Consider the following 16,620-nt stretch of genomic DNA (forward strand, 5'->3'; position numbering starts at 1 on the left):
AGAAGACAGTAAACATTAATAGCTTCAGTCAAAAAAACAGACATCACATCTGTAATTATGATCTTTCCAGACAAGAGTGCCAGAACTCTGACTCTCAAGCTGCATTTTTTCATTTCTCTCATCTCACTGGAATATACTCCAGATTTGGGGCAATTTGCTGTAGGAAAGTTCTTCAAAGTCAATTCTAAAGGCTATTTTACAGCTGGAATATGTCAGCTGTTTAAGTATACTGCCTGAACAAAGGTGGTTATACCATGCTGGTTCTCTTCCCTCTCTTGAAATATGCATGCGCCTGAGAAAACATCATTCCTCCTTAGATGACATCACAACACTCAAGACTGTAAACATGAAAATACTTCGCACTGTATTGGGTCATTACTGACTTGCAAGAGGAATTTCAGAACAATTAAAGTCTTATTGATAACACAAAGTAGATTTTTTAAAGTCCTTTATTAATCTGAATATAAAAAGACAGAAGTTGCCTACGATATAGGACAAAGCTCTTGCTTCATGAGGAAACAAAATTTTCTTTACAAAGTGAAAAAATAAATACCCTCTTAGAGTAAGGTTTATATGCTAATGTGTCATAAAAAAGTAGAGTTTTAATATTTTGACAAAATGTCTGTGCAAAGAAACAGATGCATAAACACACATTACTGCTACATTAAGGCAATATGAAAAGTATAGTCAGAAAGTCTCAGTAAAGTGACAGTGTACTTTCTAGCTTTGATTAAGCCAGTATTGCACCCAAACATGGTCTCAAGTTCCCTCTGTACCCTGGAGAACACACTAGGAAACCAGAGCCCAAAATGCCCAAGTAGGGGGTGGAGATAAACATTTTTGCAGGAAATGGCCTACCCAATAAAGTTGTTGACTGAAGAAAGCATTTAAAATTATATACAACCCTTACTTTAAAAATTAATGGTGGTACATGTTTAATAGTCTAAAATCAGTCTCCAAAAATAAAGCCAACTTAACAGGCAGCCGACTGCAGCTCCTGAGGCCACCAGCCAAGCTGGATGGGTGAAGCCTGGAAGGACCTTGCCCACTGACAGCTGTGAATTAAGTCCCATAACAGCGCTTCCCCAGGACATTGCCAACCAGAAGACTTTCCTGCCCCACCCTCACCACTTTCAGTTTAACAAACTTGTCCTGCCCTTCCAAAGCTGTTCTCTCAGAATCATTTGCTGTTTAACAGAACTCTGAATTAAACACATCTGCTTGATGAAGCCTTGTAACTTTAGTTTAAGAGCCAATTTTTTTTTTAAAAGTTCGCTCCTCTTTAAAGCAGTCTACTAAAAGCAGAAACTATGAGCCATACTAAACTGATATTTGTAAAAGCTAGTCTTAATACTAAAATAAATGCAGTGACTGTACTAAAAAGGATTTAGAGTGTAAAACAAAAGGCTGCATTGCTCTCGCTGGGTATATCAATGTGTACACCACATTCCTCCAGGGCTACCAAGCTTTTTGGCAACACTGCCATGCTACAAACTTATGCATCATTCTCCTTTTAGGTAACATGAATAGATTACACTTCAGCTCCCAAAAGATGTCCCAAACCATTTTGGACATGCTGAACAAAGAATATTTGTTAAAAACGCAGTATTTTTGCTTTTGATCGTGGATAGGTGCCAAAGTGATTGCCTTCTTCACAATCAACGGTTGCATTTCATATTAGTGCAGCTTAAAAAGTACATGATGGGTTTAAAGTGTGTATGTAGATCATATCACAGTCAGATTGAGAAGACTGGTGTGGGTTGGCAAGTACACATGCTGGACATGCTCTATGCGAGATCTGCAAACAGGACACGACTGGAAAGGAAAAACATTAGGAAATTAGCTTACTTCATATTTTGAGAGTTTCTACATTTACTGGAGACTTCCCTCCATGTACACAATAACTGAGTGATTCTCTATAATCTGTATTTAAAACAGGGTATTGTGACACACACAGAGCTAATCCTTTCCCTCACTGCAAGTAAGTTAGCCCAGCTAAAACATCTTTCAAACACATCATCTGAACTTGAAAATAAATTATACTCGAATATCAACAGCAACATATTAATCCACAACTTAAGTGTACAGAAAACCAAAACTTCCACATATTTGCCAAATCACATCCTAACAGCATTGCAGTTACCTGTAATTGGGCAGCACAGGTCTTGCAGCATACTGTGTGGCCACAGGGACAAAAGGTCGAATTTATTTCTTCTTCACAACACACCATACAAAGCATGGACTCCTTCAGCTTCCGCAGCTTCTCTTGCAGAGCTTTTGTTTGTTGGCAGCTGAGACCCTCACAGTTGTCACAGTTCATGCTACTTTCCGAAGACTTAAGAGGGGAACTCGGTGGGGTTTGGTCACTTCTTGAAACAAGATCCACAATGCCAGCATTATAAAGAGCTCGTCTTGCATGATCATAAACTTCTTTTGATGTTCTTTTAATGTCAAATACATATTTTTTACCAAGATTAATGTTTTCATTCAGGAATAGAGATGCTAGGTGGCCCTTCAAGTCCCGACTATACTGCATCATGACAGCACTGGTGACAGTGTCACACCTACAGAAAAGGACAAATGTGAACTTGGTTACTTAATACCAATAAACCTATCCCTACAATCTGTTCCCACAGTTGAAGTAACAGCATTGAAATCAAAGCAAAAAGAACAGTCTGAGGTAATACTTAAGCTCAAGTGTTGTTTGCATGACAACTCTACTGTGAAGAGTATAAAATGGAAAAGTGACAGTTGTTTTACATCTTCAAATATGCGAAGTGTCTGGTAGAACAGAGTTAGCCTATGGAAGGGACTTAAGGTATTACGCTAATATGAACATCCAGTGCTTGCTTAATCCAGTTCAGCTTGGCAACCTCTTTATATGGTAATTTCCAAACATTGCGTTAAAGAATTCCAATAAATAGTCTTTGGCATAACACCTCTTTACACATGCTCAAAAATTTTTAGCAGAGTCAAGCGATGTCTTTAACCAAATTTCTACTCTACCTTATATACTAGCATTATATCTGAAGGGAACCAGTGTGAATGCAGTGTAGAGAATTAAATTAAGCCATTTCTATTTGCCACTGGGTATTTCAGCTACCCTAACCATGCTTGTCACATTTCAGTGATATAGTTAAATCTGAAGAAGCCTGTTAAGGCATATAATTTCTTTAGACAACGTAGGAAAGAAGACACAGAACCCAAGGACTACTGCCTCACCAGGCCTGAAGTCCAAGATTTAAGCTTACAGCCAAATGCTATCGCCTAGCTAAAAGCCTGCTTAAATTACAATCAGAAACTGCGAAGGACAGCAGAAGTTACAAGCAGAGACAGAGATCAGAAAGTGAAAGGCTGTCTAAGTTATATAATGTTTTAATTGCCTGGAAGAGAATATGAAGAGTGCAGGACAGCAGTGCAAGAGCATAGAGTTACAGAGCAGAACAAGACATGCTTAATATCAGGCTCAGAAAACAAGCAGCAGTTAGCTGCTGATTAGCTGCAGTGGTTATAAAGGCAACTAGTTGATGTTAATTGCTGTAACAGTATCAAGTTAGATCACTGTAATAAGCTGGACAGGTCTTTGCCTAGTGTATGTACTTTCCTCTGCTTTAAGTCCAATTCTTCTTACAAAGTAATTGAAACATATGTTGTAGTTAGTGGCATTTTCTCTGAATTAAATGTCTTTGACAATTAGTTCTACCAATGAGTGTTGGATCTCACAGTAGGAATAAGAAGGGATTTAAAAAAATCAGCCATCAGCAAGTGATTATAGCACCCCTACCTCAAACAACAATAGGACAAAGGCAACAGATAGCTGCCAGCATGAAACAAAATCCTGGGCGTGTGAGCAAGGACAGAGCAATCATAGGAAGATTAAATACAGGGGATGGGAAGGTGGCATACAGGCATCGTCTAGCAACTGGAAGAGGCAAATAAAGGAGAAACAAGTACATGTGCATATGAGCTACACCTAGGTATTTTGAAAGACAAGATCTTTCTTCTCCTTTGTTCTCCCATCCTCCCTCTTACAGAGGGGCAAAAAATGTACTGTTTATGAAGTATCAAGGAACACAGTAAGTTTGTATTCTGAAGCCTGTTATTCATAGTGGTAGCCCAAGTAGTTTTGCTCTTCTTGTGCTCCCACCCCACAAAACAGAAAGTAGCAAAAAGCTTCAGCTTCTGGGCTTAAGAGAAAAGTAGATGCTGCAAAGACAATGACATTTTGCAGAGAATTTCTGAGGTGCAGTCAGACTGCTGGTTCCCTAAGCATTTAATTCAGATGCTGTGAAGACCATCAGCAGCAGTTGACTCCAGTGGCAATACTGACCTGTAAAATGCATGCGTCTCTGTAATTGCTCTATAGAGTCCACTTGCTGCCCTTGTACTGATCATCTTAAACAACAGAACTACACTATTACCAGACTCCTTGGTAACAGTCAGATACACATTCTTCCCAGACTGAGTTGCCATTTGAACAACGGGATAAGCAATCCTATAAATGAATATAAAGAAGGGAAAGGTTATTTAGCTTTTAAGGGCATTTTCCACAAACTACTACGGTGCACTTATCAGAAGTTACAATGATTTCTGGCTGTTGTCTGTAATGCTGGATTGAAGATGCCACCTCAAAAATACTTACAAAAATGTAGAGTATTAAGGCCCATTATATTGATTATAAGCAGGTAGAGTTCTCAGACCCTACATTCCAAGAGCTCCTTTTAGTAATTAATAGAGCAGGTTTGTACATTTATGTAAAAATCAGAGGCATGCTCAGTACTTCTGAAAAATGTAAGATGAAAACAGTTCCACAAAACACATACCTGTTGATAGGGCTGAAGTCATCTTTACAGATGGATATGCCTTCAGGTCCAACACCAATAAGAAGTTTTTGCCCTTCACTATCTCTCACTGAGTGCCACTCTACCCCATAGTTCTCCAGTGTTGTAACTATCTGTAGAACCTGGTATTCAGCAGAAGCTTGACTTAAGCCTTCTAGCTCCTTGTGCTTTGCAATAATGCTGTTGATAAAGATTAAGAGTAGGTGAAATAACTCAAGTATGTGCTGTTACTGTCAGCAGCTTGTTTTAACATGACTTTTTAGATGACCTAGTTAAACAGATTAGTAAATGCTCCTGACCTGCTTTATCTGGCTATACATTTCCACTAATCATAAACTGGAAAGAACTGAGAATTACTAAAACATCCTGAGAATGTTCAGAAGAAAATACTGTGCATTTGCTTAGAAATTGAAAAGCTACATGTAATCATGGCTTTCCAACCAAGTCCCCCTACCCCCAACCTACACCACTACTAAGCTCTTAACTAAAATAGAAAATCTATAGAAAAAGAATAACACACTGAAAGTGTCTTGATATTCAGGAATTGAGCTGCATAGGTGTTTTAGGAATCCTGTTTACTTCTCAGTGCAAGGGTACTAAGCCATAAGTTCTTGTTACTTCCTTTCACGAGTGTAGGTCTAAGACATACTTGCAATTTGATTACCCACTCCATGTATTTAGATTCCAATATTTCCCTGGTTACTAAAGTTCAACAGCTTTTGCTTTTCACAAAAACACTCATAATTGAGCTTAAAGTGAACTGAAATCAGAATATTAGTTAAACATTCAGGCCATGATTTAGACAGCTTTGGAGATCAAAGGCTTTTTTAACACAAGATATACTATAGCATCAGCAGTTAAGGGCATAACAAAATCTTGTTCTTTTGGTCATGAAAAAGGAGGTTATATCACCGTGTTCTTTTTTACCTCTCCAAAATGGTAGTGGTGAGCTCTTTTGCACACAACTCCTCATAACTGTACTTGGCAGTGTTCTGGTTATAATCTCCAAACTTCATCTGTGCCAACAACGCACTAAGTTCAATTGCATGCTCTGAAGAACACTGAAGATTACCAGTGAGAAGGTCTTCTTTTATATGCAAGAAAAACATATGCCTGCAATGGAATCAGAAATGTTTGCTTCAGAAGATGTTAAAGAGATGTCTGTAGTCAAGATATATATCAAATAACATCTCTGTTATGTTTGGTAACGGTACCTTCATTGCGAATTCTCCAAGGAGAGAAAGTCTGGCACAAGGGAAAGAAAAGGGCCTCCATCTTATTATTCACGTAGAGATGAGGCTACAACTGAAGACTGTATCTAAAAGCACTATTAAAATAAATTAGTGCTTTAATATCACATTCTTAAGAACTACTTTAACTCAAGGCTACTTAGTACTTTCAATTTAGTGAGTAAAATGCCAATAAAATATATTCAGATTAGTTTCCTATGCTTAAATTTCTTTCAATTTCTTGCCATTTACAAGTTATTCTGCATTAAAGAAAAGCAAATTTGTGAAGAACAGCCCAAAACAGCACACACATCTATTACACAACAGGAAAAGCCACACTTTCCCTACACAGCTGAAGTGCCTCTGCCACCACAGTTAAAGGTAAGATGGTGCTTTTGGCAGCAACATGATTAACAGAAGATCTTGAAACATCTGAAAAGGCACTGTGGAATAAATGCAGAAGCGTCTACTGCGTAAGCATATTTGCCAGACCAACCTTTACACTTGGGATCAAGGCAGGTTTGACAACTAGCTGAAAAATTCAAAGCTGTTAATTATCTACTAGGTCAGTTAATTACACAAATCAAAATGTCCACCAATACTAACAGGAGCATGCTAATTTCCCCTACAGTCTACCTTAGCTTCTATAAATTCATCCTTATCTCCCCCTCAGGGAAGACAATAAAAATTTCTTAGAATTTGCTCTTAAGACTCAACATATTTAGGGAAACCAGACGCAGAAGTAGTTATGTATCACTAAAAAAAGTCTTACAGTAAATGAAGCCTAGTACCCACAGGGTACTATCTTAGCTTCCACAGTAACAGGACATTTATATTTTACTTTTTCTAAAACTAAGTACAACCTACTTTTCTTAAAAAGCTATACTGAATTACTCAGTGCAGTTCAAGATGCTAGTAAGTGATTAGCTTTCCTTCCAACAGGAACTCTGGATAATACCTTATATATATCCTGTTGTAACACCCTACAATTCCATTGCCACAAGGCAAGTAGAGCTACTTTTCCACCACTATGAGCAATTACATAACTTGCAAAATTTGTGTTCATTCTTAGCTCTACTATGGTAAATGCTGCAGCTAAGAAAATACGGCCCAAAAGATGCCCCGTCTCCAGAACTTTTGCAATCAGGAAAAAACAGGTATTAAGTTGTCCCATAAGCTGCCCTACAATCCATTTCCTGCAGCAAGTCACAGCTCCAACACCTCCTTTTGCAAGCAGTTAGAGGCATGTTAGGGCTTCATTGCAGTTGTGACACAAGTGCCTAATTGCATCACTCTGATGTCTAGACATCAATCAGCAGTCTAGAGGGGGTCTGGTGGAAGCAAATATCCTCACTCTGTGCAGGATGCAAGTTTAGGTGGCAAGAAGACCAGAACTTCAGACAGTACAGTTGTCTCCACTGTTAACAGGTTATTCCTTGTTTAGGCTTTTCTTGCAGCAAGTCCCAAACCTCTGCTCCAATCCCTTTCTCCTACCTTGCTAATTTGTAACTTTTGGCTTGGGCCACAGAAAGGCATAGCTGTGGCTTTTCAAATGCGTAGGTTGTACATACTTCCTTTGGGGTTCAGTCCATAAAACCAGGCAAAATATCTGATTAATTACTAAAGCAATATGACCAAAATAAATTCTGATTGACATTTCATAAAATTGCTTTTCATTCACTTCTGATCCTCTGTTAATACCAGAACAGGTTTTCCAGTCAGTTTAACTAGGTACTAATTATACATACAGTATTTCAAAGAAATAACTGACAATTTTCTTCTCATTAGCTGACATGTTTACAACTACCACACCTAAATGTCTGTACCTTCCATTTATTTTATGCATACAACATCCAGTCTTTCTAAGATTGCATTTCTCCAAAGTTATATTCATATCCATTGCAAAATCATCTCCCTTCAAGGTTCAAAAGATGACACCAGCCAGAATCTGATTACAAAAGCACATTAATCTTTTTTTTATTTTTACACAGAACTAGAAAGTCTTTTGATCCTTACCAGAAAGGCAAAAGAATGTGCTTTTACTGCTGAATATAATCAAGCAAAACTAAAGTATTAGGAGCCTTGAGGCAGTTCTTTATCCAATTCTGCAAAGTCTAAAGGACCCAATAGTCCACCTCTAGAAAACCTGGCCATATTAAAGATTCTTAGTTACCAGAAAGTATTTATGTAAGCTTTTGCAAATTAGATTGGGACCTAATCACTTCATAACACTTAATCCAGTGTCCCTCCTCTATCTAGGACTATCTAGATACAATAAAAATTGTTAAAGCTTTTCCCACCTCTAAAGATGCTCAGGTTGCGCAGCAAAAAGGTACTCAGTTTTTCACAGAATTATTTCAGTGTTAATATTTGATGCTTAATGGAATTTTTACCAAACAAGTTTTAAAACAATGAACTTTTAAAACTGAAAGCTGAACTTTTTATAACTGAAGTCCTCTAAAGGTTACATTTCCAACATTGCTGGTAGAATATCTTAGTTTGACTGCACGTAAGAAACTAATTGGTTTTGTTTCTGGATCATTCACTATTTCAGCTTTACATGATACATCAATATTACTTCAAATTTGTAGCAGGTAACTTAAGTCAGACAAAAGGTATGTTTCCTACCCCCAGCCCCAATATTCTCTTAACACATTCTCCAGCTTTTTACTACTCTTGCTGAAGTTTCATTTTGCCTTTAAATCTTCATAGAAAACAAGGCTTCAAAACTCTGAACTTTACCAATCAATTGTTGCAGCTCCTCAGCATCCAAACACCTGCCAGACATGCTGGGACATTGAACAACTAGTGACAGCTTTAAGAACAAGCAGAACTTTCCATTGCACTTGTAGCCCAAGTTCTACATCACAGCATTAGTACAAAAGACAATCTATATAACCTAAACCAGCATTAGTTTCACCCCAAACCTCATCCTAGCTAGATATTCCTGTATATTCAGTTACAGAACATTTCCTTTGAGTTTGTTAGTTCAAAACAGTACATAGACATACTGATTAAAGGACAAAACATTAAGTTTGCCAGAGCTATACTTCATTAGTCACTCCCCAGGCAGAACTTCTTCCCTTCCAAAAAAATCTGTTTTAGAATTAGAACAGGATCACATGCTTTCTTCAAGCACTAGTTACACTAGTGATTTTATACTTACTTTGTATCCTTGTTTTTGCCCCAGTGCTTTCCACACAATTTAAGTTCTATGTGCATATTAAAACAGTCAGTACAATCAAATGTACAGTGTGATTAATGTATTTTAGTTGCACATAAGTAATTTGATACAAATAGTGTAGAAAGGGGACATTGTAAGATTTCAGCAGATGGCCATTTTTATGAAAAAACTACAGCCACCAAACCGAAGTCACAACCTAGATATCACATCAATTGCTTTTTGCCTCCCTGTGAAGTGATTATGTAGGCTGACTATACTGAACACCACTACCAGAAACAGATGTCAGTATTTCACTACAGTGAAATTCCTACAGAAGACAAATCACCTGGTTAGTGTTCATCCAACTGAACTGGCAATAACAACCTCCCAAAATAAGTACTATGAAAAGTGTAGAGTATATGTAACACAAGATTAATTTATCTTTCTTAATTCATTGAGGACATTTATGTGCATTAGGAATCAAAGTTCTGCACTGAAAACTGTTACTACTACTATTTTAATCAAGGAAAAGAAAACAGCAAATGGAAAGCTAAAGACTATATTAAAAGTTTTAAGCTCTAAACTTAACTGGCAGTGGAAAAAGTGATAAACCCCAATCCTTTACCAATAAAAGTATCTGCATATGACTAATGATTCCTAAACTAGAAATCTAGCCAAAAGAACCCATTCTTTTGCCAGACTACTGACAAGAATCTTAGTATACGTCCCAAGGAACTGTCTGTTCTCTTTGGGGTATGACACTCCTTACCACAGGGTAAGGCTCTTTCTACTGTGAAGTAAATTTACAACTCCGCAGTCCAGGAATCAAAATTAAGAGCTATTGTTCTCCCTAAAAATATATTGATAAAGATCTCTTAGCAATAGAATATAATTCTGTTTCTAAAAGCAGATATAAGGCCACTTCATACAAAGGAGCGGTTACAATTATGTTTCTCAGTATCTTTGTTCTTATTTGTTCTCAGTAGAGCAGGTGAAAGGTTACCAACTGCAATTCAACTCTGATTTAGACAAACAGATCCATTAAACTGACCCTGGTGTCTGTTACAGCAGACTTATTGCACAGTAATAAATATGACACCGCTGCTCTGTCTACCCAACATTATAGGATAAGATGTTTTTCTTATTTTCTGCCTACTACATGCATCCATCTGATCAAAATATTTTACAAGCCAGTTCTTAACTTTAATTCATCAATACAACTGGGTAACACTGCAAAAACAATGTACTTCGTAAATATAATTCAAATACTAGGAAATATCACACACAACTTTCAACAGCTTCCAGAATAGTAACCTATCTCAAGGCTGGCAAATACAGCTCTTGAATGCTTCATGAGATTGTGTGGCATGTTAGAATCTGACATGTTTTTTAAGTTGTCATGGCTTAGATATGAATATTTGATTTCCAGTCATATTACACAAGACAAATAACTTTGCCCATTTTGAAGTACATCTGAATAAATCTTATATTGCTCAAAAGATGACTCACTTTAAAATTATTTCTCCTTTTGTGCAATCACTGCAATGTTGACTTTATCCTGCCAGATTTAAAGCTGTTGTTCTCCTGGACAACTGTTTGGCACAAACTGCTGGACATGTGGCTCAGCAAACACTCATTGTTAAGGTGGATGCCAGTTTCAGAACTTATCTGCTACACATTTCACAAAGAAAGCTTTTGGCCAGAGAAGAACTTACTGCCCCAAGACAGAGGCACAGGCCAATTGGGTTACACTCCTGTAGCTGCTGGGCCATGCCCCAGTGCTGCAGTCATCGATTCCCCTGGCCAGCCGAGCAGCTGCCAGCCAAATTAGCCCCAGTCACCCACTGTTACACCATGCTCCAGGGTCCCACTACTGCAAACACCACCCTCAAGGAGTACAGCAACCACAGCACAGCTCCTCCTGGCCTGGCAGCAAGCCCCATGCCTCCCACCACCAATGTGTCACCTGAAAATGCTGGTGAGCAAAGTGTAATCATTTCTCCAAGTCCCAGCGCCAAACTGCAATTCAGTGCATAGTAATCAAATTTGATACAAACTCCACCCAATAAATCATTCTGATTAAACAACCCTGACTTTTTACTTCTTTTACTAGCTGTTGCATTACCTCTCAAGAAATCAGTAAAGCAATGAAAACAAACATGACATAAGCCAGATCCAGATCTTGGACCATCACATGGATCTTTAAGCAAAAATGATAACAGCCTTTTTCAGGCCAATGTGATTCTCCATTCAAAAAACCTGTAGTTACTCAAACTCCTCTAAACAAGCGCTCTGTCCGCATTTCAGACTTGTTTGTAAAACTCTAGTTGACAGCAGATTAAATTTGAATAGCATTCTTGCACCAAAGGACTTCCATTCCACTGAAAACAGTTCTAAACTACAAAATCCTGCTGTGAAACTCAGTACCAGGCAGTCAAAAAGTTAGAAATTGGTATCCAAAGAACAATAAAAATAAACCACTTTTAACCCTGTAAAAAGAAAGGGTAATAAGTTTTTTCCACATACACACAATTCGATTTACGAGGCACTTCTAGTGAAGGTGGATGTTGCCATCATGGTCAAAGTACAAATATAACCTGCTCTGCCTTTGCACCCTGTGGCAAGAAAGCTCCTTTCCATAAGAAGATTAAAATGTATGAGGTTGCAATCTTCCACTGCATTGCACTCTGATTAAAGGTACCAGAACCAGAAGTTGATGTTCAGTTGCCAGATTGGCTTTGCACACAGCATGTAGAAACCTGAACATTAAATTGCTACGTAAAAACATATACCTTGGCTTTAAATTGAGGTGCAGGACAAGTATCTCTAACGAAGCAGTACAACTGGGGCTGACAAAGCTTCCAAAGTATATAGAAAAAACTGGTAACAACTCTGTCACAACACTTATCATAATGATGAAGCATATCAACAAAATATAGAATTACTTGCAGCTTCCCAAATTTCAAAAGCAGTCTCAATATGCATCTATTTATATGTAAAAACATCAGAGGCAGCAAGTAAAAGACTGGGAGACTTCCTCAGCGTTCTTCACACAAGGGACCAGAAGGCAACAGCTCTGCCAGAAACACCCTACATCAGTTGCGGACATAACTACCAAAGGAAACCATGGCTACCCCCATTGCTATTTCTTCATCGACCAGCACACTGACTTTGCAAGTAAAGGTAAGAAACAAGGTGTCAGCTATAACTGTGCAGCTAATCCTTGCAGTTCTATGAAACACCTATTGATGCAAAGTTCAGTGGCAGGCTTAAGTTTGTGTTCTTGATACCACATGTGCTTACATGCAAACTCTGTGAATGCACAGTTACATGCAAATATAAATCCACAAACAGATCCAAGTAGAAAAAGATAAATCTACTGAAACTCAGTGTTAACACTACAGAAATATACATTAACCACAGGCATTGTGGAGTTCTAGGTCTGCTACATGTAGACTACTGGGCATGCAAAACTAAAGGCAGCTAATGCAAACTATTTTACAACTTGTATGTTTTTGGCAAGAACACTAGAAATACTCAATGTAGATTGAGCAGCTTAGCTGAAGCCTCAGGACTATTCATGTTTGCAAGAGAGTGACATTAAATACTAGTTTCAAAGCCTGTTGCTCTCCCAAATGATAATTATTTCCAGAGCAGAATTTTAGACCTTCTGATGACTAAGCCTCAATTGATTTTAAAATTGTTTGTTAAAAATATTAGTTTTAGAACAGTCTTAATTCATACATAAAAGAAAGCTTGTCCCACCTACAACCTTTTAAAGTGATCTTTGTAGTGGAGAAGTACTTACTACTTTGGTGTACGTATGTGAGCTGTTATGTTCTAGCTATACAAGCTGCCTTTTATGCCCTTGGGGTACATTTCACCAGTTCAAGCTCCCTGTTAACCTGCACAACCTGCCAAGTCTTGCATTGACAGTGTTGGAGGCAGAAACACAGGTGCCTGTAAAAACCTTGTGAAGTTCAACAAACATTCATCAAGGATAGCATAAAAACACCAAACCTATCAGCTTTAGGTTTTCTCAGATCCACCCTGATTTGGTCTGTGTGTGGAGACACATCCAACATGCTCAGGGTAGTCTCTTCTGCCTCATCAGGTATGAAATTGCGCTGCTCCTTTTGTTCTCCATAAAAACCCTTTGTTACTTGGTGTTATACTTATTCTCACTGAGAATATTTAAACAAAAGACAAATTTCTTTAAGGAAACTACTCAAAGAGAGACCAAAGACATGCCATGGAATTTATTTTTTCAAAATAAGGTACAGCAAAACTGAAATTTGGTTAGAATGCATTTGCCTAACTAAAGGTATTATATAGGACAACTACAGCCCAACTCCATAGCATTCTGAAAACTTCAGCTGGACTGAGGAGCTGAAAACACTGCTCCCCAAAAGCCCCTCCCCTGCACACTAGTTCAAGAAACAAAACAATCAATGCACACTCCTAACTGAAAACCTTTTCTCTACTGAATAAACACCAAATCATGTTGTCAACCTCTGACCAAGTTCTTCAGACAAATATTCTGTGCAGAACTGTGTTATATCCACATTCCTAATTATGAAAGTACCAAGTTAGGGTGAGTAGTGAAAAACATGTTTTGGCATTACCATATAGACACTAGATTTTAATATGCCCCATTTATATTAACTATTTAAAACTAACAGAAAAATTAGTTGAAAGGTCAGCATTAAATATATGTGCACACAGCTTTCTTTAAACATTACCACATGAATTGCAGTTGAGTTATCAAACTCAAGGATTAAAGCAAACATTGACTACTAATCTCAGAAGACTAATTCTTACAATTGGTTAACAGTATAAGAACTTAGTTAAGAGGACTGGCCACAGAAGAAGCACAACAGCTGCTTCTTTTGTAGCCTCAAAGGGCCTGCAGCTATTTGAAAGTTACTGTAACATAATACCAGACGAAAAGGAATTCAGCAAGTTTTTTGCTCTGTGGGAGGAATTGTTTCCTGCCTTCCTGTACCAGTGGTTTAGAATGACCTAGAGTAACACCACTGAGCAGGGGTTACTATCGGGCATGCAAATACCATATAAATAATTTGCTACTGCTAGCTTAGCTCCTTCCACTCCCAGCACTAAGTGCTTATGCAATTACCCACACTCATTACTTACCGGTAGCTGCACAATACTTACAACATTACCAGTTTTACTCTTCTTTTTTTCCCCAAAAAGGAATAATGCATTTAAATAACACTAAGGTTTTAAAACTACACAGAAAAGTGAAGAAAGACTACCAGAAGATGGAAGAAAAAACCAGTGTGTAATCACTTCCATAAGCTACAGAAACTGGAAACAAAATAAGTTAAATCTACTTACAATCATCTTCACCTTACCTTGTCTGTTCTTGTAAGATGAGATGCGGCTCTACAAAAAACTTGACTCTTAATTTCAATCGATAAGGGGCTAAACCATCCATCTGCTGGGAGATCCTGTTCCTCAAATTCAGCCACAGATTCTCCCCTTTGCTGCCAGTGAACTGCAGTCCAAAATAATCAACTTCTATAATTCCCAACCTTCTGCAAACCTGAAACAAACAGGTTCTTTATAATAAGCCTACAACATAACTACGAAGAATATCACCTGAATCAAGTAGTGTTTCAGACTGCTCATTTCAAGCAAAAAATAAATCATGCTGTAAGCACCTTTACACCAAAGATAACTTAGCGAGTGGATTTTAAGTTGTGTACAAAACAGCACGTAGACAAATACCAAGAATAAATTGGTAATTTCTACACTAATCGAAAACTACATGGACTTCCACGGTCGAATTCCTCCCCCAGGACAGGCACTTAAGAGGGTCAGTGGATTTCCAAAAGAGGCGAGTATCTGTTACTCAGCATCACATTCAGTAACACCTTCTAAGCAAGAAGACAAAAGTACAACCCACAAGTTTGATTTAGACGCCACAAACAGACTGTGCTGCTACGTTTGGCTCTCTACAGCATCCTCACGGCAGCCGCCGCAGCCACATAGAGGCGGTGGCGACAGAAAGGCGAGAAAGCACCTAGACGACAGCTTCAGCCAGCGTGGCTCCAGCAGGCCAAGGGGGGCTCATCTCAGCACTGCCCGGGCGGGGTCCCCCCGGCCAGGTGGGTCCCGCTCGTGTCCCCCCCGACCCTAGGAACGTTTAGAGCAAGCCACAGCAGTGAGGCCGAGGCCTTCCGCAGGCTCCCCCGCCTGCCCCTTCCCACGGGCGCTAGAGGAAGGAGAAGGTAGAAGTGGCCAGGGAGCCCCGAGGCGGGGGATGCAGGAACCTCTGCATCCAACATGGAGGGGTGGGGGGGGTGGGTGATGCGGTGTGGGGAGGGTGGGGGAAGGGAAACAAACCCACCACAAGGAAAGCGGGGAGACTGCGGCGACCGCCACCCCGTCGTGCCGCACGGCCCTGCCTCGCGCCACCGCCGCCCTCAGCGGCCGGGGCGCGCGCCGCGAGCTGGCGAGGCCGCGCTCCTCCTCCGTTCTCCCCCTCCCCACCGGTTCTCGTACGCGCCCGTCAGGCACCAACGGTCTGCCCAGCGGTCACCGGGACCCCGAGCCGTGAGGCGGCGGGGCGGAAGGACGGCGGAGAGGAAAGCCCCCCCTCACCTGGTTGAGGCAGTCCTCGCCGTTGGCTTTCGCTTCTACCTCCACCTCCATCACCACCGCGTCCGGCCTGGTCACATAGCACAGCATGGCTGGGGCCAGCCAGCGCCGCCGCTGCCGGCGGGGAACGGCAGCTGTCGCTACAGGCTGGAGGTACGCACACGTCCCGCGTTCCCCTCCGCCGCCCGCCTACGCCCGGACGCCGCCCGCAGTCACTGCCTCCTCCGCCGCCCACCCCACCCGGCCGTTCCCCGCTCCCCCGGTGCCTGCGCTCCGCCGGCTCCGCTGCTCCACATATACCCTCCGCCTCCCCCCGCCCTCTCCGAGCGGCACCTGCGGACCAATCACGAAGCGCCGCTCATCTCTGCGGGCCGCCGCCGCCACCAATCAGCGACGCCGTCGCCGGGACACGGCAGGGTGGTTGTTGTGGTCGCTCTCTGGCGCCCCCTGCCGGGGCGCGGGCCGGCGGGCCGGCGGCGGGGTTCCCCGTGGGCTGCCCACACCCTCCCCGTCCCCCAAAATCCCTACCGCAGGCCCTGCCCGCCGTGGTTTGGCCGGTCCTCGGGGGCCTTTTCCTCTTTAAGATTCAGCGACTCCAATTACCTTCATCCGCAGTCACCTGCAACAGCCCAGAACTTCTTACCCCAGAAGCTCCACCTAAACATGAGAAAAATCTTCTTTACTATGAGGGTGACAGAGCAGTGGAACAGGCTGCCCGGAGGGGTTCCTTGGAGCCATTCAAACCCTGCCTGGACGTGTTCCT

General features: G+C 40.6%; 1 protein-coding gene across 2 annotated transcripts; it reads right to left on the reverse strand.

Annotated features, from left to right (window-relative positions):
- Positions 1–431: 431 nt before the first annotated feature.
- On the reverse strand, positions 432–16,113 carry MYLIP (myosin regulatory light chain interacting protein). Of its 2 annotated transcripts, none has more exons than XM_064443642.1 (7): positions 15,861–16,113; positions 14,609–14,751; positions 5,769–5,954; positions 4,824–5,021; positions 4,331–4,495; positions 2,144–2,564; positions 432–1,815 (listed from the first exon to the last, which is right to left on the reverse strand). In XM_064443642.1, exons 1-7 carry the CDS (start codon positions 15,945–15,947, stop codon positions 1,726–1,728), a joined length of 1,290 nt encoding a protein of 429 aa, XP_064299712.1. In that variant the 5' UTR covers positions 15,948–16,113; the 3' UTR covers positions 432–1,725. The 2 variants fall into 2 exon arrangements, with proteins under 2 accessions (XP_064299712.1, XP_064299711.1); XM_064443641.1 differs by having other exon boundaries at positions 14,609–14,799.
- Positions 16,114–16,620: the final 507 nt, after the last annotated feature.

This window comes from Phalacrocorax carbo, chromosome 2 (assembly GCF_963921805.1).
Source record: "Phalacrocorax carbo chromosome 2, bPhaCar2.1, whole genome shotgun sequence".
Taxonomy (NCBI): Eukaryota; Metazoa; Chordata; class Aves; order Suliformes; family Phalacrocoracidae; genus Phalacrocorax; species Phalacrocorax carbo.

Excerpts from the sequence above, each read along its gene's own strand:
- MYLIP (XM_064443641.1), bottom strand. The coding sequence starts at position 15,947 with ATGCTGTGCTATGTGACCAGGCCGGACGCGGTGGTGATGGAGGTGGAG. Across the intron at positions 5,955-14,608 it reads ATCTTACAAGAACAGACAAG|GCATATGTTTTTCTTGCATA; the intron begins GTAAGGTGAAGA and ends ATTCCATTGCAG. Across the intron at positions 1,816-2,143 it reads CCTGTGCTGCCCAATTACAG|TCGTGTCCTGTTTGCAGATC; the intron begins GTAACTGCAATG and ends TTTCCTTTCCAG.